Source organism: Pezoporus occidentalis, unplaced genomic scaffold, assembly GCF_034315485.1.
Source record: "Pezoporus occidentalis ecotype Australia unplaced genomic scaffold, CSIRO_AGI_Poc_V1 ctg232, whole genome shotgun sequence".
In the NCBI taxonomy this organism is placed as follows: Eukaryota; Metazoa; Chordata; class Aves; order Psittaciformes; family Psittacidae; genus Pezoporus; species Pezoporus occidentalis.
Genome location: NW_026914201.1, coordinates 220,676 through 243,143, shown reverse-complemented (window position 1 = coordinate 243,143; position 22,468 = coordinate 220,676). Strand labels below are relative to the sequence as shown.

The 22,468-nt window shown below is 36.6% G+C and overlaps 1 protein-coding gene across 11 annotated transcripts in view; it reads right to left on the bottom strand.

Annotated features, from left to right (window-relative positions):
- Positions 1–22,468, bottom strand: part of PPIP5K2 (diphosphoinositol pentakisphosphate kinase 2) — a 50,040-nt gene that overhangs the window by 20,855 nt on the left and 6,717 nt on the right. For 10 of the 11 annotated variants that reach the window (XM_062621714.1, XM_062621718.1, XM_062621707.1 and 7 more), the window contains exons 2-17: positions 16,884–17,282; positions 15,281–15,476; positions 14,465–14,555; positions 13,535–13,620; positions 12,036–12,190; positions 11,547–11,648; positions 10,094–10,255; positions 8,873–8,994; positions 7,217–7,318; positions 6,588–6,674; positions 5,591–5,670; positions 5,404–5,509; positions 4,222–4,307; positions 3,446–3,571; positions 3,217–3,338; positions 1,617–1,799 (exon numbers count right to left, since the gene is read on the bottom strand). In XM_062621714.1, coding sequence (XP_062477698.1) covers positions 1,617–1,799; positions 3,217–3,338; positions 3,446–3,571; positions 4,222–4,307; positions 5,404–5,509; positions 5,591–5,670; positions 6,588–6,674; positions 7,217–7,318; positions 8,873–8,994; positions 10,094–10,255; positions 11,547–11,648; positions 12,036–12,190; positions 13,535–13,620; positions 14,465–14,555; positions 15,281–15,476; positions 16,884–17,027 — 1,950 coding nt within the window. In that variant the 5' untranslated portion in view covers positions 17,028–17,282. Of the gene's footprint in view, positions 1–1,616; positions 1,800–3,216; positions 3,339–3,445; positions 3,572–4,221; positions 4,308–5,403; positions 5,510–5,590; positions 5,671–6,587; positions 6,675–7,216; positions 7,319–8,872; positions 8,995–10,093; positions 10,256–11,546; positions 11,649–12,035; positions 12,191–13,534; positions 13,621–14,464; positions 14,556–15,280; positions 15,477–16,883; positions 17,283–22,468 lie in introns of those variants that run through there. The other variant, XM_062621717.1, reaches the window with a different exon arrangement.

Below are 22,468 nucleotides of genomic sequence, written 5' to 3'. Positions count from 1 at the left end.
TACATCTCTCAGAACTGACTCAAATTTTAGAAATTTTAGAGCTATCAAGTTGGGCGTTACCAAAACAATACAGATAATATCCACATGTAAGTGAGGCTTAGCCTCATTTTTGAAGAAAAGTCTGCATAAACCAAAGCAAGAAAACAATTATAGTAAACAATAATTAATATACATAACACAAATACATATCTGCACTTACCTCTGTTTCCTCAAATGCACAGGATAATTTGGATATGGAAAACTTCTGCTCTCTACCTAATAGTAACTAGTTCCTACCGCCCTATTATGACCAAGTAAATAAATGGGAAAGGTGCTGTGGCACAGAAAAAGAAAATAAAAATACCAAAAAACCCCTGTTTTCACAAATTTCAAGTAAGTTAAAAAAAAAAAATTATCACTTCATAATCCCAGAAACAAGAAAACAATTATAGTAAACAATAATTAATATACATAACACAAATACATATCTGCACTTACCTCTGTTTCCTCAAATGCACAGGATAATTTGGATATGGAAAACTTCTGCTCTCTACCTAATAGTAACTAGTTCCTACCGCCCTATTATGACCAAGTAAATAAATGGGAAAGGTGCTGTGGCACAGAAAAAGAAAATAAAAATACCAAAAAACCCCTGTTTTCACAAATTTCAAGTAAGTTAAAAAAAAAATATCACTTCATAATCCCGGAGGTTAGTTACTTTCAGTAACTGTCTTTGAAGAGTATGCTCTATTCATTCCAGTGACATTTCAAACCCCCTTATATTTATACAGCAAAAAGAACGGGAGAAATAAATAAATCCTTGAAAACCCATACCCTTTCACTTTTTCCAAGTACTGCTGAATCCACTGCTGGCAGTGGTTTGGATGATACTTTTCATACACATGTTTAAACAAATCCACATACAGTTTACATGGAAGATAGTAAAATTATTTTTCAGTAACTGGGTCTCAATACATTTTCAGAAATAGCAGTTTAAGCTTAAACCTCATTTGAGGACTTGTATTTCGTTATTATACCAGACAGAGTAAGAGCAGCTGAAAGAAAGAGAAGTTTCTTAACATAACAAACATTACTCACGTTTAAAACCAAGAACAATCATGTTCTGCACTAAGTCAGAATAAACTCTATTAATTTGCACTAATTTAGCACATTAATTAGACATCTTCTTTCACTGATTATAAAGTGTCCTACTGGTTTTCAGCATCTTAGTATTCCTTGAGTTAAAAAAAAGGCTTTGTAGCAGATTAAACATTGAAACAACTGCAGTAGCCAGGCATTAATATATTTTGTAATACCACACACTGTCGAAGTAAAAACAACAGAAAGTGAAAATATAGTCTTGTTTCTTGAATAATTAAAATATTTTTAAAGGAAAAAATAGGTTTTAATAATTATTTTAATGAAAAATATTTATGAATGAGGTCTCTATCTACTCCTATTTAAAAGTTTGCAGCTATTACTCAAATGGCAAAACAGCTCAAAATATCTAATATCACAATCGGTACAGCTTCCTTTGTAGTTCAAACTATTTCCAAGCACACAAGTATTTTTTCAAAATAGATACAAAATATCACTGCTCATTACTTTCACACAAGAATTCGCATGGCCATGCTAACCTTATCATAGTCATCAGCAGTAAATTCTCTGTCTCTCTGGAGAATTTCATGGAGTCTTGCTTTAACACGATGCTGACAGCTGCTTAAAGAATCACTGTCACTGTCCAGCAGACCATTCATATTAGCACTTTTTACCATCTGGACAAGAATAGGAGTCAGCTCTCCCTCTAGGGCCAGCAGTCCCTGAAGCAAGTAATACAATTAATCAGGCAAACAGATGAAAATGAAAATGTAACAGTATCTTAAAAATCCACCAGATTTAAATTCAAGATTATCTAACCCATAGGCATGTGATACAAACAGGGACTTGGCAGATAATGCAGATTATTTGCATAGAAATGCCCCCCAAAACACTGCTTTGCTGTGCAGGATTGCTACAGTTGGTGAAACAGTGATGGTGACATGTCATAAAACATGCTCCCCAGCATATCAGCAGTGCCAACACTCTTTCTGCGAGATGACAGCTGTTCAGGTTGCTGGATGTACATGGTGCCTTCTCCCTGAGGCTGGGAGCAGCAGCAGCCTGACCTGTGGGGGACCTGCTCTTGCTCAAGGTATTGAGTCACCAGGTAGGAGCTATCAGAAGAGTCAGCCACCTGAACAGCATCTGGGAGGATAAATGGGAGACAGACAGGGTTTTTGCAGAGACCCTACAAAGAGAAAACGCCAAACTTGGTGTGGCACAGAAAGACAATCAAAGGCTGAGTTGAACAAGAGGTGAACGGAGACTTCCAAAATGGAGAAGGCTGGAAACTTCTGTGACTTTTCTGGCAACAGAAGGGCTCTGGGATAATGAAGGAAATGCGGTGGTATCTGCTCAAGCCTGCTGACCACTGAGAAAGCAGGACAGATGGCTGGAATACTTTTGCGCCAACACATGCAGCATGAAAACAGAAAGAAAGAAGTCTGAACACTGGCAGACCTTTAAATTTATTCAGATTACAGACATGTGGTTGGATAGTTAACACGAACAGAGTTTTGACTGGGCCTTTTTATAAGAGTAAGTAGCAAAAGGACAAGGGAGTATGCTTTAACCTGACAAAGGGGAGATTAAGATGAAATCTTAGGAAGAAGTTCTTCCTTGTGAGGGTGGAGAGGCCCTGGCACAGGTTGCCCAGAGAAGCTGTGGCTGCCCCATCCCTGGCAGTGTTCAAGGCCAGGCTGGAGATGGCTTGGAGCAACCTGGTCTAGTGGAAGGTGTCCCTTCCCCTTGGCAGGGGGTTGGAACTAGATGAGCTGTAAGGTCCTCTCCAATCCAAATGCGTCTGTGATTCTGGAGGTTGCTACTGGAAAGGACTAAGGTATATTGCTAGGGCTGTATAATTAAAATCTGTCTGCAACTGCTCAAAGAACTTAACATGCTTGATCCATTAATTGTCTACTTTTTCACATTGAATAAATACTCCTTGAAAAAAAAAACTCAACAAAAAATAACTCTCCCCAAAAACCCAAATAAAAACACCACAACATTTCTTTTAAAACCAAAGCCTCATTACACACTGTGGACTCTAATAATCCATAAATCTCTCCTAATCTTCAAAAGTGAAAACAAACTTGAAAACATCATTTTTAAAATTGAAAATACAACTTCACACTGTACCTTTGCAAAAGCTGCTGCAGTCATCTGGACTCGTCCCTCATCAGAAGCGTAGATCTTGAGATCATGTCGGTAAGTGCTATGTAATCTAAGTAAACCACATCCAGGAAATCCAGCATAATCTCCTACCAAACAAACATTTTGCTCACTCTCATTTTGCACTTAATTATCTTCAAAGGTGTATATGCCATTCTTTTTTCATTTTTTTTTGTTGCCATTGTTTTTTTTTTACCTTGTCCACCAGGATACATACACCTGAAAGCCCTTCCAAGCTCCTCTGCTTGAACCCTGCCTGCAGGGGTCAATTCTCCTCCCCATTTTAAAACCAGAAGCAGGGATGGCTCATTTCTTCTATTATCTAATTGTAGACAGAGAAAGGAGTTAAGTAGTATATTCCTTTTTTTTTTTTTTTTGCAAATGACAAAAAATATTCAAACTATGGACTTCAGTAAAAGATTGAGTCAACATTATGAATATTTAACAGCGTTCTAACATTAAGAAAATATTAAACTGGAGAACTAAATGGGCAGTTAGAGAAACCTGAAGTAGCTAAACTACAGAAAAAATATAATAAAATATACTTAGCATGAAATCTGAAGCAAAAAGTAAATTGGGACAGGAAAAGTAAACCAAATTAGATGTTAAATACCCTACATTTATTTCAGTCAATAATCATGGGGCAAAGTTAAGAAAAGTTTATAAAAGTTTTAAAGACAGTAAATGTTGAGTCATATTTTCTCTTCTCTGACCCAAACCACTGTTTTCTGGTGAATGACTGAGTCTTCTTTTCACCCTACTTTTCTGTTACAAAAAAGTAGTGTTAGAAGACAAATTTACAACAGTTTTAGCTATACAATTCAAGAGACTCTGTCAATATCTGCCAATAAGAAATAACATTAATTGAAAATATATTCCTTTTTCTGACCATCAAGATGTCTTATACCACTAGTCCATGACTATTTAAATGCACACGATATTAAGTAATTAGGTACAAAAGTAATACAATACCTTCTTCTTCACTGGAAGTCTTTGGGCAGCCATGAGGAAGATATGTCAACTGAACTTTGCGATTTATTCCTGAAAAATGCCCATACCTGACGTAGGAAAATGAGAAGGAAATAGGCAGAGAAACATTTTACACATTTTCCTCCAGAACTGCTATGCTCCTGTAACCAGATATGCTGGTCACTGATCTGTGCATTTGACCACCATTTACTGAAGCAGCAATTAAAAAATAAACCTAACTCAACAAGCATAGTAAGACTACAGAAGAATCCATCATTTAAAAATCCATCATCTTTAAAAAGACATTTAAAAAATGCCATCTACTACTTTTTTCATGACACTGAACATCAAACTAAAAAAAAAAAAGGGGGGAAAAAGGAAAAAAAAGAAGATAAAAAAGGGGAAAGGGATAGGGAGGACAAAAAAAGGAAAGGAGGGGGGAAGGAAAAGGAAAGGAGGCAACAGCACTTACAGATTACACGAGTAATTTATTCAGATCCACAACCACAGTAGCTATGACTATCCAGAATCTGATCTGGCAGTACAGATGGCTACTATTTTGTCAGCCAGTAATTAAATTCTCAAGCAGAACTCATAAATTTCAATAACAGCCTTTGCCCCGATTTTCATTTTTTTAAAATGAAAGTTACCTACTGCCATTTAGAACTCTGAGCCCCTGATCTTTTACACACCTTGAAGCCTTAGGGTTTGGGGTTTTAATTAGTAAATATTAATATACAAATATTAAATATTAATATCTAAAGCCTTATTTATTTGGAATCCACCAAGTCTGCTTTAAGTACACAGTACACAGTGAAAGTTCCTATTGGCTTCACCAGACTTCATGTCACACACTGCAAGAAGCAGACCCTGCACTTAAATACTTTCATTTCAAAAACATGCAAGTGGATAAAATCTGAGATGAAAAAAGCAACATTTCACGCAGAATGAATACTTAGATACTAGATAAAGCAATACATTCAGTTAAGAAGATAAGGAGAAAACAGATGTTTCACTTCTTCATAATGTCAGACAGGACATCCTTCCTCTTCATAACCCTTGTGCTTGAATTAATATATCACTGCATACTTGATAACCATTGCAATGCAAGCACTAACTGGTCTAAAAGCTCAAAATAGCTGATGCAACTTTGTTGCTATGAAGCCTGAAAAATTAAACACTTACATTTCTAACACAGTCTTTAGCTGTTCAAGTTTTGCTTTACTTTCTTCAATTTCAGAATCATTGTTCTGTCCAAGTTCTACAAGGAGTTGTCTTGCTATATCAAGCACTTCCTAAAGAAACAAAACACAGGATTTACTTAAATGATTTTCTATTTATAAAATGCCCCTGCAAGAAAACAAAGACAAACTTGCCTGCAACTGTTTTGGTTTTTTCAGTTTTAGTTTTCCAGATTTATATCCATCACATTTTTCAAAAAGATCAAAAAACCTTTAAGAGAAAGAATACTGATTAAAAAAAACAGCTAGGAAGTTAAAATATTACTTGAACAAGTGGCTCTTAAACTTAATAGTGGTCTGAAATTGGCACCTTTACCTTATTTGAAAAGCATGCTAAAATCTGCCCTCCAGGTCAAACCAACCTTTATTCACATCCTATTTCCCAATAACGTCTGCAATACATTAGAGAGATAAGAGCACTTAAAATGTTCTTTTATTGATCTGCTAAGTGCTAAAAAAAATATATATATATTCTTCATAGCAAATGACATAATATTCTAATATATAGCTATGTAAATTCCTAATCTTCAAGAATGTTCCTGAACAGAACCAAAAATATGAGATGAGCAGTCCTACACTTTTACAGCATGCACCTCTGAATGCAAGAATCTAGTCCCAAGACAAATAATTACTAATTACTTTTTTACTGAAATTGCATCTAATTCCAGGACAATTATATTAGGCACTTTAGGAATCCTAACATAAAGATGCTATCTACCAGAAACTGAGAGCCATCAATCTTTTAGAAAAGTAAAAGTCAAAAAGGTAGTACAGCAGATGGCAGCTCAAACAAGCACAGTTATGATAAAAAAAGGCAGACGTCAATCAAATGGTGAACCAGAAATATTCTCTGCTGCATCTGTAGAGACAAATGTATTTTTATCAATAACACACAGGATTGTTCACATGGCACAGCATGTGATGAAGGAAGTCTGCATGAGTAATTTGTGAGTCCTGTTAGAAAGAGAGGTGCATACTGGTTTATTAGCTGCAACGTAAGTTAGATTTAAACCAAAACAAAACCAACTTGTAAGATGCAACCCCTGCTCAATTCTTTGCTTGCACATCCACAAGAAGTGAGCTGGGCTCTAAAGCATCCAAACTAATTTTTACAAAGATTCTCCTTACCTTTGATGTTTCACTTCCATTTTCATTTTTTGTTTTGGTGTTCGGTCCCCATGGCGTATTACAGCTATAACACATCTAAGCTCCATCCTGCAATTTCAAGAGTTACATTTCACATGAGGGTCTTGTATTTAGTACTAAAACCACCACAAATCAAGACAATTGACAAAGTCATAGTTAACATGACATAATTACAGAAATGATGGAAGAATATGCAAGAATATAAGGTTAACTGAAAATGATGTAAGGTATAAAATATAAATACTGATTTTAAGACTCGGGTAACTATGGAAATATCTATTTTAAGTAGTTTTCAAAGCAACAATTTGAGGTTCATTAAATGAGAAAGCATGTTTATTAAAAGCACATATTAAGCTGGCGTTGGAACAATGATTAGCAGTGAAGACACTATGCATAAGAGACACTACACTTGAAAATCTGCTGTTCTATACTCAGCTTGACTAAGGGTCAGAAACTGACTGCTGGCATAGCAATTGTGATTCCTTTCTTGTTTTCACCACACAAAATAAGCGTTCATAGGCCAAAGTGGGCACACCTTGTGAAGAGAAAAAAAATTCACACAAGTTACATTAGCAGTTTGCACAATCCAGATAGATTGACTATTTTCTTACATTGTTCCAGAGGTGGTTGGCACAATAGGAATGTCTTCAGCTTCCAAAGGAATTGACCATGGTATCTGAAACTGGGGAGCAAGTTCTCTCATTATGATATTTCTAAAGAAAGGGTTAAAAAAGAAAAAAAACAAGCCTAAGTTTAAAGCACAGCTTATACAACACATACAAACTCCAAACCAAATAGGTAATACAGACATGCATTTTTATCGATGTACTTTTAGAGTATTAGCAGTCACAAGTATGTGAATTTATATTTTTCTTCTAACTGCATAATAAAAACCTACTTAAACAACAATTTAAAGCTACTACAACTGCTAAAGAGACAACATTAGCCTAATGTCCCTGGATTTGTAAGAAACCCTTTTTTGAATTCCAGTTCCTAAAATAGCTCCTTGGATCTGATTCAGTCTTGTTCATTTGAATATTCAGACACTTGAATCCATTTGTAACTAAAGTCCCTGGTAATCAGTAAGCCATTCTCATCCGAGAGTAACTGGTATCTTTAGTGGCAATTACTCAAACATTTCCAGTTAGAACTGGAAAAACAGGTATGATAACTCCAAAACTGCTTCCATCTACAGAAGGTTGTAAATCTTGCTAATGTTCTGTTTTCCAAGTATTTCATCAAAATATACTGAACCTCAGATTAATATCTGTATAAGAAGCAGTAATATGGAGGAAAAAAAAAAAAGTAACTCTCAAAGAGTGTAAGCCAAAAATCTCTAAAAGGCTCAAAAAATGCTGCTGTCACTTAAAACTGCAATGTATAAAGCATAACAAAATAAAGTGTAAAGAAGAAAAAAACCTTTTTTCAGACAATTCAGTAGCTACAACTGCAATAAAGAAAAATCAAAATGGGTATGAGAATTGTAACTAATTCAGAAAGTGGCATAAAACAACAGGAGTACAGTTGTTATATCTAGGATTTGAGCTTAGCTCTTCCTCCATTTAGTAAGATCCCAGAGCATTTGATAATACAGAAAGTCAGCTGTATCTCATTAGTATAATCTTACTGTAAAACCAGTTTAACTGGTCAAAATAGAATCAGCCTACTTTGGGGGCAAGGTTTCACTGGCGTAGAGTTCACTACCCAATTCTGTATGATCCCTTGTTACACCTTTTTTTCCTTCCAGTAGCAGAGAGAAGATGGTATGACAGAAGACACCTTGATACTATATCCATTTGGATTTACCAATATGAAATTCACAAATATAGAAGTACACACCAGCTTCAGATCAAGGGCAATGTACATTAATTTGGGCACATATTGAACAGCAGCAAGCCCAACCATCCAGTGGTGCTTCTCTACTTGGTGGGTAGGGAAGAAAGTTCTTAAAGCTCTATTTCAGGAATTAATCCAGCTTTTAAAATACTTATTCAGTTAGCTTTATGTATTCACAAAACACTCAGATATTTCATATGATTTTAGGAATAAGAAATTTAGTTAGGATTTATTATTATTTTTAATATTTGATATTTTTAATTCCTTACTTTACGCAATATTTCAAAGAACTAATTTAGAAATAAGGAGTAAGGACATTACATATTCGTATTATATAATATATACGCAAGTTAATAGTACATTAAGTACAGTCACATATATATAGCAGAATTCAAAGACAAAACTCCTCGAATAAATCAGTAAAATCTTACCCCAGTATCTTAGCACAATCATCATAGTATTTCATAGAGTTTTTCACAAAACTGAAGCCATTCACATCGCAGACGTAGGACTGTCCATTAGCACGCAGCAAATCAAAGCCACAAACTGTTTGCTGGTTTTAAGAATAAAGTTTAAGTCATTGATCACCTTCCTTAGAACTTCTTATTCTAAACTAATTTTATATTTTAATATTGTATTAATCTGAAAACATGGCAAAATATGACAGATTTTATACTTGGTATCTTTTGCCATTTCCATGTTAGGTTTGCTCATGCCATGCAGACATCTTCCTATTTTTAACTCTATCCCCAACTTGTTTTTTACCATTGCTACATATCCCTACCAATATCAGTATTAAAAGCCAAGCCTGCATGTGCCTAAACTTATCCTTTGAGATAGCATAAGCAATGATAGGCCTACAAATTCTGCATCTGACAGCTGTTTCCCCCTACACATATGGGTCACAGGCAGAAAACAACAAAACACTGATAAAAACATTTTTGTCCAAATTTAAATTTGACAGGATGATTTTGACATTGACATAATATTGACATAGTTAGGACAAAATATGCCACTTCAGCAGATTACTTTTTCAGATCCCAAAGCTGACTTTGCTAGATAACAGAGACTCACACCCTTGAGGCTTGAATGCCATCATAGTTACACACAGGTAATGAGACACACAGAAAGACAGCCTTTTAATAAGACATGTGAAAGGAGGACGAGAGATTAAATGAAATTTTGAACAAAGGAATCCTAAAACTATATAAAAATCAAAACTATCAAACACTTCAAAAAGGGCCTGGTCATGCCAGTACCAAATTAACATTTAACTGGGCCCAATGTAAATACTAGGTAACAAAAGTTACAAAAATTTAACTACTGAAATCGTGTTTTGCTAACTGAGAAACCATTAACAAAATGTGTGAACATATGAATAGAACACATTGTGCGTTAGCAAAGCACAATAGCAACACATGAATTCAGGAAACTTAAGCAACATAAGCAGCCCATCCAGAACTTTTTAATGCATTAAAGTAAGAATTCTTCTAGATAAAAAAAGGATGTGGAAGTTCAACTTTTCACCTTCCCAGGAGTTCTGCAGCAACTACCACTACTGACTCTGTGCTCTAAAACCCTATGGAAGTTTCATGCAATAAACAATTAATTAACACTAAATGTTTGATCAGATAGGAAAGTAATGAGCTTACTTTAAAGGCAAGGCATACTTTCCAAGCAATTAACTTCTCTCTTGCATTCAGGATGACTGGATACCTCACTTCTTTTCCTTCACTATCGCGTTCTACCTTGCCATCCAGAGCTGGAGACTTCCGGGCTTCAGCATGAGCATAATCTGGACCTACTGTGTACACCTTTATTGAAAAGCAGAAGCTCTTGGTTCAGTGTATTTCAATCACATTAGATATACGCATACATTTTGCCAAATTTATCTCAAATGTGGTAATGACTTCAAATGAAACTAGCTGCTTTCATCGTTGAAAAGGTCACTCTGAAGTACCTTTTCCTCATTTATTGACTCATCATAAATTTCCCATTTATCCTATCATTTATTGACAAACTGGGATAAAGCAAGGGTAAACAGCTGGAGCACAGGTGAAGAAAAATAATAATTATAGAACTTGATTACTAAAACTGAATTTCTTAACTGTGATGGTACAGAGATAAAGAATAATATTTTCCTCTCATCTGCAGAACCTGAGAACACGTTAATCTGAGAATTACTTCAGTTTATAGTTTGATTATGGAAATCGAGCTTCAGGACTAAGTAATTCTCTTAATTAAAAATATTTTCATATTTTAGACAGGACAAAATAAATACAAAGATGCGCCCAGTTTAAGCATTACAAGACAGAGGCTTAGGGCAACAACACAAGAGGGAGGTGGAGCTGCTGGAGCAAGTAAAGAGGAGGCCACGAAGGTGCTGTGAGGCTGGAGCAGCTCTGCTCTGGAGACAGGCTGAGAGCTGAGCTTGTTCAGCCTGGAGAAGGCTCCTTAAGGGGAGACCTTAGAGCAGCTCCCAGTGCCTAAAGGGGTGATAAAATCTGAAGAGGGGCTTTTGGCAGGGCCTGTAGGGACAGAACAAGGGGAGTGGTTTTAACCTGACAGAAGAGAGACTGAGATGAGCTCTTAGGCAGAAGTTCTTCCCTGTGTTTCTGGTGAGGCACTGCCACAGGTTGCCCAGAGAAGCTGTGGCTGCCCCATCCCTGGCAGTGCTCAAGGCCAGGCTGGCCAGGCTTGGAGCAACCTGGTCTAGTGGAAGGTGTCCCTGCCTGTGGCAGGGGGCTGGAACTGGATGAGTTTTAATGTCCCTTCTAGCCCAAACCATTCAATAATTCTGCGACTCTGTGTTTACACAGGACAGTATATGCTGCTCAAAGAACCTAATACAATACAAAAAAAGAGAAACAATGTGTTGGGTAATAAGCCTCTACCCCTTGACTCCTAACAACGTAAGCAAAGCTGCTCCACATTACAAGTACTGTGTTTAGTTAGAGTAAAAATTATGTTCTTTACTTATGATCTGTACCAAAACTTCATTAGAAGTAATACTTGACAAAAAGCTATAATTTTATCTTTAAAACTGACAAGATCTTGGAGGACTCAATTGTTCTAAATATAAGTAAGAACACAGAGCTGTCATACCTTCACATCAGTGCCATCTGTAGGCATGAATTCCTCATAAATATAGGAGCCTGTTTTTCTCACACTGCTTTCAGGGGAATAAACACTGCTTCTGCTGCCAATCTGAAATGAATATTTTTCTATTAATAAACTCATAGGCTTCTGCCTAAGAAACTTTAAAACTTCTTAAAATAACACACTTGTACTGAGAAAACACTTCCTGTAACAAATGAAGCAAATAGGCTTTGCTAGTTCCCAAACGATTTTTGTAAGACTAAAAGTGCACTGATAGTGCACCGGCTTTTTACCTATAAGAATCTGCAGTGGCTGACAATCTGCTGCAAGGAATAAGGGTCTACATGTTTCCCTGACATAAGTCTGATCCATCACTGCTTCCACAAGCAGGACATGCCAAAACAGGTCCCAGGTAACATATGGATAGGTTAGACTTACTCTGCAATTATGTTAAGACATCTACAACTTTTTAATAGTTTAGTACAATAACCTCACCTTTCGAAAGAGCCTCTGGCTTCCACCTCCAGCAGACGTTGGATAATAAATGTAAACATTGTGGTCCTCAGCACTAACGGGCTTTTCTACAAAAGGCTTTTGGAAAATCTCTCCATTCACTTCCACATGATCTTCTCCCTCAATCAAGTTACATTCTGAAGAAACAGTGAAAACAACACAGTTTATACTGATAGAATGAAATGATTAAGAGACTTGGCTTAATTTTGTAGGTTGAAATAAAGAGACTGTATTACATTTTTGTTTCCTTGATTTGTTACTGACTGCACAAAGTGGTGATTGTGCGCTGAATATACCTGCAGTACCATGCCCATATTATGTTCCAGCATTTCTTTTGATTTCCTCAGACAGGAAATCATCTTTTAATGATGATTAAGCACAAGCTTGCATGGGCAGTATGCTTTTTCAACATGTTTTGAAGACAGGGGGTAAGGCTGTTTGTCTCTTTCTTCAGTGCCTTTCTGTGAAACATCAGGGAGATGGCAGATGGACAGTGAACATGGTGCAATGCCAGACACAACAGTACTTTTAATAGGTTGAGAACCACCTCCTACTGTCTGATGGATGCACCTTGCACAGAGGATTCGGTCCTCTTCATTACTGGTTGGCTACAAGGAGCAGCTTTCATTTGACTTTTGTAGCATAAACAAGTCCCTTTCCCCCTAGATTACGCAGACATTTTAACATAAAATCCCCACCTCTTATGAACTACACCACAGTAATACTTCTATTGTTTTTAATTTTTCTTCTTAGTTTTGTGTCTTGACCTGTCATTGTAATCTTCTATCGTTGATACAAATTTTCAGTTTAGTAGAAAAAGACATTAAGTTTCTTTTCAGGTACAAAAAAAACTAATTACCATTTATATTCAAGAGTGTATCATCTCCAGATCTGTCTAGACTAGGTTCCCCTGGTCTACAAGGGAAACAACAAACGTGGTTGCTTGTACTTAGAAGGGAAAATATTCAATAGCCTAACTTGTTTCTGCCAATATTCCTTTCCTGAGTAAAATTACTAATTATTGTGGGTAATGCTGCTTTGTTTGGTGACATATTAGAATCTTAGTTTGAGTTTGGATGCCCTAATATTCTAGTTGTTGTAGGATGGCTGTAGGAGGACTGTGACCGCAGGCTTTGGAGTCATGCTTTTCAGATGCACACTTGTATTACCTGTGGCTGGGATGGAGTTAATTTTCTTCACAGAAGCTGGTCTGGTGCTATGTTTTGAATTTGTGACCAAAACAGTCTTGACATTTCGTTATTGCTGAACACTGCTTATACAGCCTCAAAGCCTTTTCTGTTTCACATACTGCCTCCAAAGCCAGACATAGGGCTAATCCACAATACTTTAAATGCTAGAGAAGCAAGCAACCTCTGCACGAATGAATTGTGTAGCAGGTGAAATTTAGCTTTCTGCTATGTATGTTCTCCAGTGGAAACAAGAAAGTGCTAATTGTTGATATTTTAGTCATCATTTTTTACCTTGGGGATTGTTTGGATCACGGTTCAGAACTGCATAGCGAGGAAGTAAAATGCCTTCAGCTTTAAGAATACCGTAAACTTCTCTCCTGTAAGAAAAGAACAAAGGTTGCACAGTAATACAAATCCTGCCAGTGTTTGTATTTTACAGCCCATGAGTAAGGGAGGAGAAAAATACATATTTTTTTTTTTTCTAAATCACACAGAGTAAGATTACATACATAATACCCATATGAATATAAAGCTTTAAGGGTCACTGACACAACTGTACCTTTGCAGTGATCTCATCAATACCAATAAAAATGTAGTTTGCTTTGCCAGTCCTCTCCAGTCTCCCACTGCAACAGCAATTTACACAAAATAATTTTCTTGTTAAAGGTGGTTATGAACATGAAGGGACAGCAACTGAAGGCATCCAAACCAGCAAGTCTGCTCACTATTCAGAAGGCTCCAATGTTTATGTATTTTGCTTGCTATTGTTTTGTTAATATTTACTACGCATGACTGCAGCTCCAAAAAGAAAATTCACTTTGAGTAAGTACATGATCTTTGCATATGAAGAACTTGTACTAAGTATCCACTTAAGGGAAAAAAAGACCTGTAGTGAGTTGCAAGAACTGTACAATGATAGGAGGTTGTACAGTTGCTACACATTTTAAAAAGTTTAAACCTTATTTGCTAAGCTTTAGACAAATGTATCACCAAATTCCTACCTTGACAAATCTACAGACAAATCAGTATAAAAGTGGAAAAAGAAAAAACATATAAATACATACCCCAGGAAACTATGCATACAGTAATGAAGGGTAACATTCACTGTAATTTTATTTAGACTACTGCACTATACACTGTAACTGCTGCTACGCAATAACAACAGATTTGTACAGTCTCCAACTTAAAAGTAGTTTGCTGCAAGTAATTAGTGTTACTTACCTGTCTTGTATGTGATACTGCATATTCAAGTCATTGATTATGAATGGCTTCCTGAGTTTTGCATAGGCAACTGCTTTGTCCAGCGGAAATCCTAAAATATTTGTTACAGCAAATAAATTAAAACTACAAGACACAACACCACGAAGAAGGTTGGAACCTTCATATCCAAGCTTTTTCCTTTTTTAGAGTACAACCAGAGATATAGCTTAAGTGGGAAGATGCTCCCTCAGCTATAGACATAACATCAGCTTAAGACAATCAGGAGACTACAGCCTAATTTCAACATAGGCTGCCAAAAGTAGTGGTCCTGTCTCCAATTCCTTTCTCCTCTCTCCACGTCCTTCAATTCCACAGGGCCAGAACTTAGGCTTTTATTGCCTCTGCCTAGAAGTACAGCTTTTAGCTTCATCCAACAAAGATGTGCTATATCTTTGCTTTACAGCCCAGACCCACAAAACCTCCTAGATATTAGCAGAGATGCATGAACAAGTGGCCAGAGACCCAGCACTCCTACTGAGAAAGTAGCATGCCATCACAGTTATTGGACCAAGTAAGTATTAGACCACTGTTTCCACTGGCTACATAAATATTTACCAATGGAATCGCTATCTTAAATACCACATCAGGCAGGACTGTCTCAAGCAATGAAAACAGTACAATTTAAAAAGTTTGTATTTTAAAAGTAAATCATATTATATTAAAAAAATTAATCACTTCCTAACAAAACCCAAAAAACTACAAGACAAAAAAAATACCCTCAAAGTGGTTAAAGTATTTAGACGTCAAAGGAAATTATGGTATCATTAGCAGATTTACCTTTAGAATGAAAAGAAATGAGACAGTCGCATAAAGGCCACTTTTCTACTGGCTCATTCAAAATAACATCTTCTTCAAATATTATCACAGTTATGTACTTAAACATGGAGAGGCGTTCAAGAATTTCTTTCATTGGTTTGGACTTGGACTTTTTAGCCATTGAACATATCCCAACTGCGATTTGTCTTTCCGGTGGCTGAAGGCAGTGGGGAGGAAAGCAATTATTAAGTTTTCTCAGAACACAACAGGGTTTTTGCAGCACAGTACTAGATATGATAGTTTCTGTTAAAATTCATGCACTACCTTCAGTTTAATATTTAATTGGGTAAATTGCTAGCAGGTAATAAAATGCAGCGTGACAGCATGCCACAGTGCATTCTTATAAAAAATACCTCAAAAAATGAAACTATTCAATTGCTCTACACTACTTCTTGTGAGTATTGTATCAGGAAAAAAATACACAACATCAACATCTAAGTCAGAAATGTCAGATCTGAATACTTATGGCTTATTCTGAAATTATCCAACAATTCATTTTTAACCTATTTAAATTTTCTATATCTACTTAATAGCCACAAGACTGCTCATCTTTTTACATAGTATTACAAGTAAGATATGAAAAAACTAGTAAACCAGAGAACACTATTCTATATTTAAGCTATTTTTTGCATAGATAGTTTCACTTTTCTTTTGTACAGTCTGTATTTTCTTTCCTATTATAAGCCTTGAAAAAATTTTCCTCTCAGTGGGGTCCATTAGCGCAACAGCATTTGTTTAAGAAGAAACAAACCCACCCCCCAACAATCCTTTATTTCATTTTAAGTATTCTTTTAAACAGAAATGATAATTTTGCATTACTTCTCTGCATTTCCAAGTTACTTTTAATCATGAAGTGTTTTACTAACACTCACCCGCATTTAATTTTTTTAGACATGCCTACCATCAGTAAAAATTTAATCTGACTATTCCTAAAGTGAAATGATACAGACTAAAAGAAAAGCAAAACACATCTACAAAAATTACATGACAACTCATGCATAACTAAAAATTGGTAAGCATAGTGCTAAAATACAATTCATAACACTCTGCAAGGATAAGAAACTAAGGCATTAGTTAATTTAGCATGCACTTTCTATATGCCAGGACAGAAGAAGAATGAAAATACAGCAGATCTTAATGAAAACAACAGCAAGATGATATAAGAAATGTTGAGTTTGTTTAAACAGAAACATCAAAAGTTAACTTTGCGGCAATTGACAACACACACAGAAGAAAATCTTGATCATTTTTTGCTACTAACTATCCAAATAAATAAAATTAAGGCTTATGCCATCAAGTTTATTCACAGAATCCAAATCAAATCATGCAAAGCTGGCATGCCCTGAAACTCTGTATTAAGGTCAAGCACAACTACTTCAAAGTTCACAGTATACTTACTTTTCAAATGTGCTGCATTTCCAAACATAACTTACAGATTATTGTCTGAATATGAACAGTTTTCCAATTTAGAACACCTTAGATTTTTGTGATTTAATGCCATTTCAAAGTAAAATAATGCTAGACAACACACAGAATAGTACACACATGCTCCAACAGTACATACAGAGTCATACTCTTCCTCCTCTTCTTCCCCATGGTCATAGAACTGCTCATAATCTGACGATCTGCCTGAATCCAGTAATCCTTCTCCATCTTCTCCACCCACAAAGAATCTAGGAGGATCATTCTCTGTTGCGTGAACAGACATGGTTTAAAGATCTAGAGAGATCTATGTAGAAACTGCAGCCACTTTGGCAGTGGAGATACTACTGGGCATGTTTCCCACTGACTCAGGAATACAAAAGTTCCCTGCTCTTTAATGTTGCTTGTGCAGCTTCGCCACTGTGATGTTGTCTGCCAGACGCCGTTTAACTGTTATCATCTGCTCATTATTGGTTTGAGTTGCTGCTCCAAAAAACTAACAACAGGCTACTGCTTCCCTGAGACGACAGAACTTTTTAACCTAAGACAAATATTAAAAAAAGAAAGAAAAACCACACTTAGTAAAGGCACATAAAAATTAAACCCTTCTCATTCAGAAAGTGTTTGCACATTTACATACCTCTGAGCAAAGCATCATAAGAAAACTGTGCATATTACACACAATCTGCACTTTTACATTACACTTAGAGCAGGTGGAATAATTTCAAGGTATTTTCGAACTACTGATGCACAGTTTTTAGAAATAGACAATATAGCTCATGAAAGTCTGTCAAATGCATTTTTTCCCCTAACTTAAAAGAGTCACGTGAAAGTGAAGAGTATATTATACAAAACCCAACAAAACCCTTCTCTGATATATGTGATATTTAGCTCACCATCTCTGTCGCTATTTTTTCCCCCAAAAGTTTCTGATCAAATGGCAATGGCAAGCAGACACAAATGTTAATGAAAATTATAAAGCCTCCATTAGGACTGTTCTTATAGGGAAACCTCTTCTTTCAAAAACTGAGTGAATCCTCAGTGTGAAAGCAGGATGTATGTGCCAGCTTAATGTTTGCTCATTTACTTCCACCAAAGCATTGCTTTATTTTCACACTGAAAAACTAGTATTTACAGAGATATGCACTGGCACTGCATTCTGTCAAAAGTACTTCCAAGCACTACTGTACCAGTGAAACATATTGTACCCTTTCAACCAATTATTTGACCAAGTAACTTTTATACAGAAACAGGGACTCAGAGCTCAGTCTTCTGTTGCTTTAACTAGGTAACTGCTCTTGCTGTAAGTTGTGCATGGCTTTATACCTTTAATTATAATACATTATTGCTACTCAGAAAATTAATAAGCACTTACTTGTTTAGAAGTTCATTTGATCGACTGCTTTAGGTTGTTTATTAGTCAGATCATTATGTAAGTGCTACTCAACAATGATGTCTCAGCAGAATGAAATTTGTCTTTAAATGCCTGCCAAAATGACTTTGGCTGTCCTATGAACGAGGTGAAGCAACAGTAAATTCCCAATAGTGATTAACCATTCAGCTTACTGTGAAAGAGGATGGTAAACAGAACAAAAATTACCCAGAAAGAATCTGTCCTAAGTCAGAGAGCAGTAAGTTAAGCGCAGGTAAACAACAGAACTGTTCCAGATCCAGAAACTCGAGGTGAGGTCCAGACAACAGGCACATATGGATCCTGGAATGTCAGCAGAAGATTAAAAAGATTCATTTCTTAAACATATTTGTTATGTATCTGCTTTCCCTCAATTCCACTAATGAAAAATTACTTTCCCTTAGAATATGAAAATGCAGCCACTTGTCCCTCAAGCAACAGGAACAAAAATGAAATTTCAAACATCTCATTCATCTCCCTTGAGAGTTAGAAATTCAGCATTAACATAAATCAGTCTTGTTTATGACAGGATGAAGAAAGCGAGCTTTACACATCCCATTTCTAGAAAGCTTCAGAAGGGCAGAGGTGCTATAAGGAAAGCAAGTGCCTGGAAAACACAGGGTTAAAATACTTTTAACTTAACTTAGGTCTAAGATAGAGAACAATGTTTGTGCTGTAAGTCTGTGGTGTGGTAATAGAATTTAGTAGTCTTACTAACATGAGTGACTGTCCTTCTAATGAGTGAATTATTTCTTACCATACTTCGAATTATCAGTTAGTTTGGAGACAGTGATTCCCGAACATCTGCTAGCTTCGGATACTCCTTGTCTGCCCATCCTGTTTTGCTTGCGATAAATTTTGTACGAAAGTCACACTGTTCTAAATCTTTGCCAGCGATCAGAAACTTACATATATGGCTGTTTCAGCTAATTTTGTGATTACTGGGGCATCCAACTGTGCCAAAGGTGAAAAGTACACTGTGAGGAAGACTGCTTACTTTATCTTGAAGACCCCTGCCCACATAAGGAAGACTACTTATTTCATCTTGAAGACCCTTGCCCGTGACCATCGGAGGGCAGTGCGCAAGCGCCCAAAAGGAAGAAACTTATGATAATGAGTACCTAAACTAATTGTAATACCCTCGCAGCTCTCTCTGGAACCTAATGAATAGGCATGTTTGTGTGTAATAAATATCTGCTTGCTTAACCCCTCGGTGTGCAAGTTAGGAGGAATGATCCCCCTTGTACCCAGGCCCGTAATACACATACCTGCTTTAACTCGTTGAGTTGTAGACTCTGATTTCGTGCCTCAGAGGTTACTGCCAACATACAGTGGCAACTAATACAGAACTTTAAAATGGTACTAAAAAAAACCAAGCAAAAAAATAGTAAAGCCTGAAAATGAAGAGTTGCTCTTGCATCAGCTTCCCCTCCCACTACCCAAATTCTGTAAATTGGAAACAAGTCTCTTAACAGTTTTTAAAACCTAAGTTTTTTTCATAAAGAAGGAAAAGAAATCACTTGAAACAGGCAAGCAGGAGGCCATGAAAAGAGATTTGTTAAGCTCTTTCCCCTACCTATTCCTGTAGTGCACTTTCTAGGAGCAGCAGCAGTTGCGAAACTTCTGTGCTATTAATGTCTACTTCTTTCATGAGTATCTCTGGCACTACCTGAATCTCTCTAACCTCAAGTGATTAGTTCTCAAAGCAAGTAGAAACCACATAACTAAAGACTGAAGAGAAAGCTCAACATATCTGTCTACAAATGACACAAAGATAGAACCTGACAAGATTAATTCCCTAATAATCCTATCTGAAACCTAGTGGTTTTCTACCCTCCTAACTCAAGAATCTGGAGAGTGTTGGTGTTATTGGTGGCAAGCAGACCTGCCAAGTGAAGCTCCACTTGCAAAAATAGACCTCGAGTCACAAAGTCTTGGAGTTAACAGCTAATTTTCTGTGAAATTACATTCACCCATCTGAAAGTGGAAGAATTGCTAGATTGCAACTCTGTCCTATTGTCACTGGGGCCTAGAGTTTACAGTTTGTAAAAATAAGACCAAAGACACAGGATCAAGAAGGACACTGACAATTTCCGAGCCCATACACTACTGCATGGACACCCAGAACTGCATATAAATTAGCATTCTGATAGCTGATGGTGACCATCTTATATTCCAGACAGCATATGCTGTAAAATACTGTTGCAAGCAGAAATTTGAGCCAGGATATAATGAAATAATTTATTTTTTTAGAATAAATGCTTTCAGAGATGGGAATTAAAATTCTTTCCCCAAAAATCTTTTGGTTACTATAAAAATTGAGGCATCCCCTTCTTTCTTGAGGTGTGTGAAATGAAGAGTCTTAGAAAAGAGACACAGAAAGAGAAATCTGACAGTGACAGCAACTACAGGAAACAACTTACACAAGTCTCCTAAAATAATCTACAGTTATCTGACATAAAAAATGCAGTAAGACTGTGTTTGAATAAGTATGTGGTTATCAGCTTGTACAGCAAGGAGAAATAATATATGGCAGAGCAAGAAGACGGAGCTGCCTTCCTGACCCAGAAGTACTGTCAATGCTGATGGGACACTAACACACTGTGCCCCATGCAGAATTCCATCTTGCTGCCCCTGCAGCTGGGAAGTCTTCCCAGTACTGTTTTTCTGTATTAAGAAGTGAGCATCAGCAACAATACACAGCAGGGATTACATCAGATCATACTTGGTGCGTGAGCATAAGCCTCATCAGGCAGTGAAGATTAGAAGGTAACATGCATGTCTCAACCACAGAAGACTGCTATGTAAGCAAAGCAAACCCCAAAACTTGGTGTTGGAACATACACTGACCCATTTCCAAAGAGACAGCATCAAGAACATCTAGGCAACAGTCTCCTACCGTGCAATGACCTTCACAGGTTAAATTGATTAGACTATGTTCCCTTCAGACCTCAGCTGTTACACAAGGCTTCTGTTTTACAGCTTACACATGGAAAAAAACAAGCCTCTGCTAGTTTTGAAAAATGCAATTTAACCAACAGTGTCAATTCTTAAAAGGACTTCCAACCAAATAGCGATCTGTCCTATAGGTTCTTATCCATGACTACCACATGCTACCTGTAGGCAAAAAAACTGTTTAATTTTGCATTCTCCTTTTGAAATAAACTTATCTCAGTTTTCCCCTAACAAGTTAGATGGCCCTAAAATAGTGCACTGTAAATGAAAAGTAAAAATCTTACATTTAACTAATATTATTATCACTTAGCAGTGGAAGGTATACAAAATAACATTCTAAATACATAAAATGACACATAGACAAACATCATTAACATACATGTAGGGCTGTGTTCAGATAACAGATTTTGGCAGCCTGCTAAGCACTCCAAGCCCAGTGTTCCCTCCAGTGGCACACTACAGACTGTTTTCCTAACGCAACATTTCTCCACTTCCACAAGTATATTCTTACAGATTTCCACAAGAATATTCCAAAAGAATAAGCACAGACACAGTATTCACTAAGTGTTAAAAGTTTTCCTGCCCCCATTCCACATGTTTCAGCAGCTCAGGAATACAGCCCTAGCATTTCCTGTACTTACTCAGCTCATAAAGATTAGCATTCCTTAACTGTCAGCAGCAGATCAGCTTAACATAGCAGCAGTGGTCTGAATGGTTGTTTAAAAGGGGCTCAAAGTTTTAACAGCCATGTTCTGAATACTAACAACGCCATACACATCTGCTGGATAAACAAAAGCATTTCATCAGATTTTCTTCTCTGTCATTACAGCTATCAAGAGGAACAAGTACACACTGCCTCTACTGCTCTCTAATGGAAACTAATAGAACAAAACTAGACAAAAATTGCTCCCCATCTGTTATCTGAAAAAAAAAAAAAAAACACCAAAAAAAAACCCCAGAAAACCCCACAAACCCCAGCATCTCATACACTAAACAGCTATAAAACATTTCTAAATCTTGAACCACTCAGGAAAACAACTTCTGGAAATGCCATTGTAACAAAATAACTACAAAACACTTTGTGACATTTACATTAGGGAACAAATAGGTAACACACAATAAGTGTAAGTGGTGCTTTAATAGCAATTTTTCAGGTAGTCTCAATGAGATGACACAAAGCTTTCAAGAACTTCCGGCTAGAACTGCTATACCAAACATTTTCATTAACTGTACATTTAACAGCAGAAATATTTGATGCACTCCATCTGAGGCATTTTACTCATTTTAAAATTCCAGCTCTGCAACATGACTTGAAGTGTAACAAACCACCAAAGACAGCCAGCTTGCTGGGTTGCTGGTGG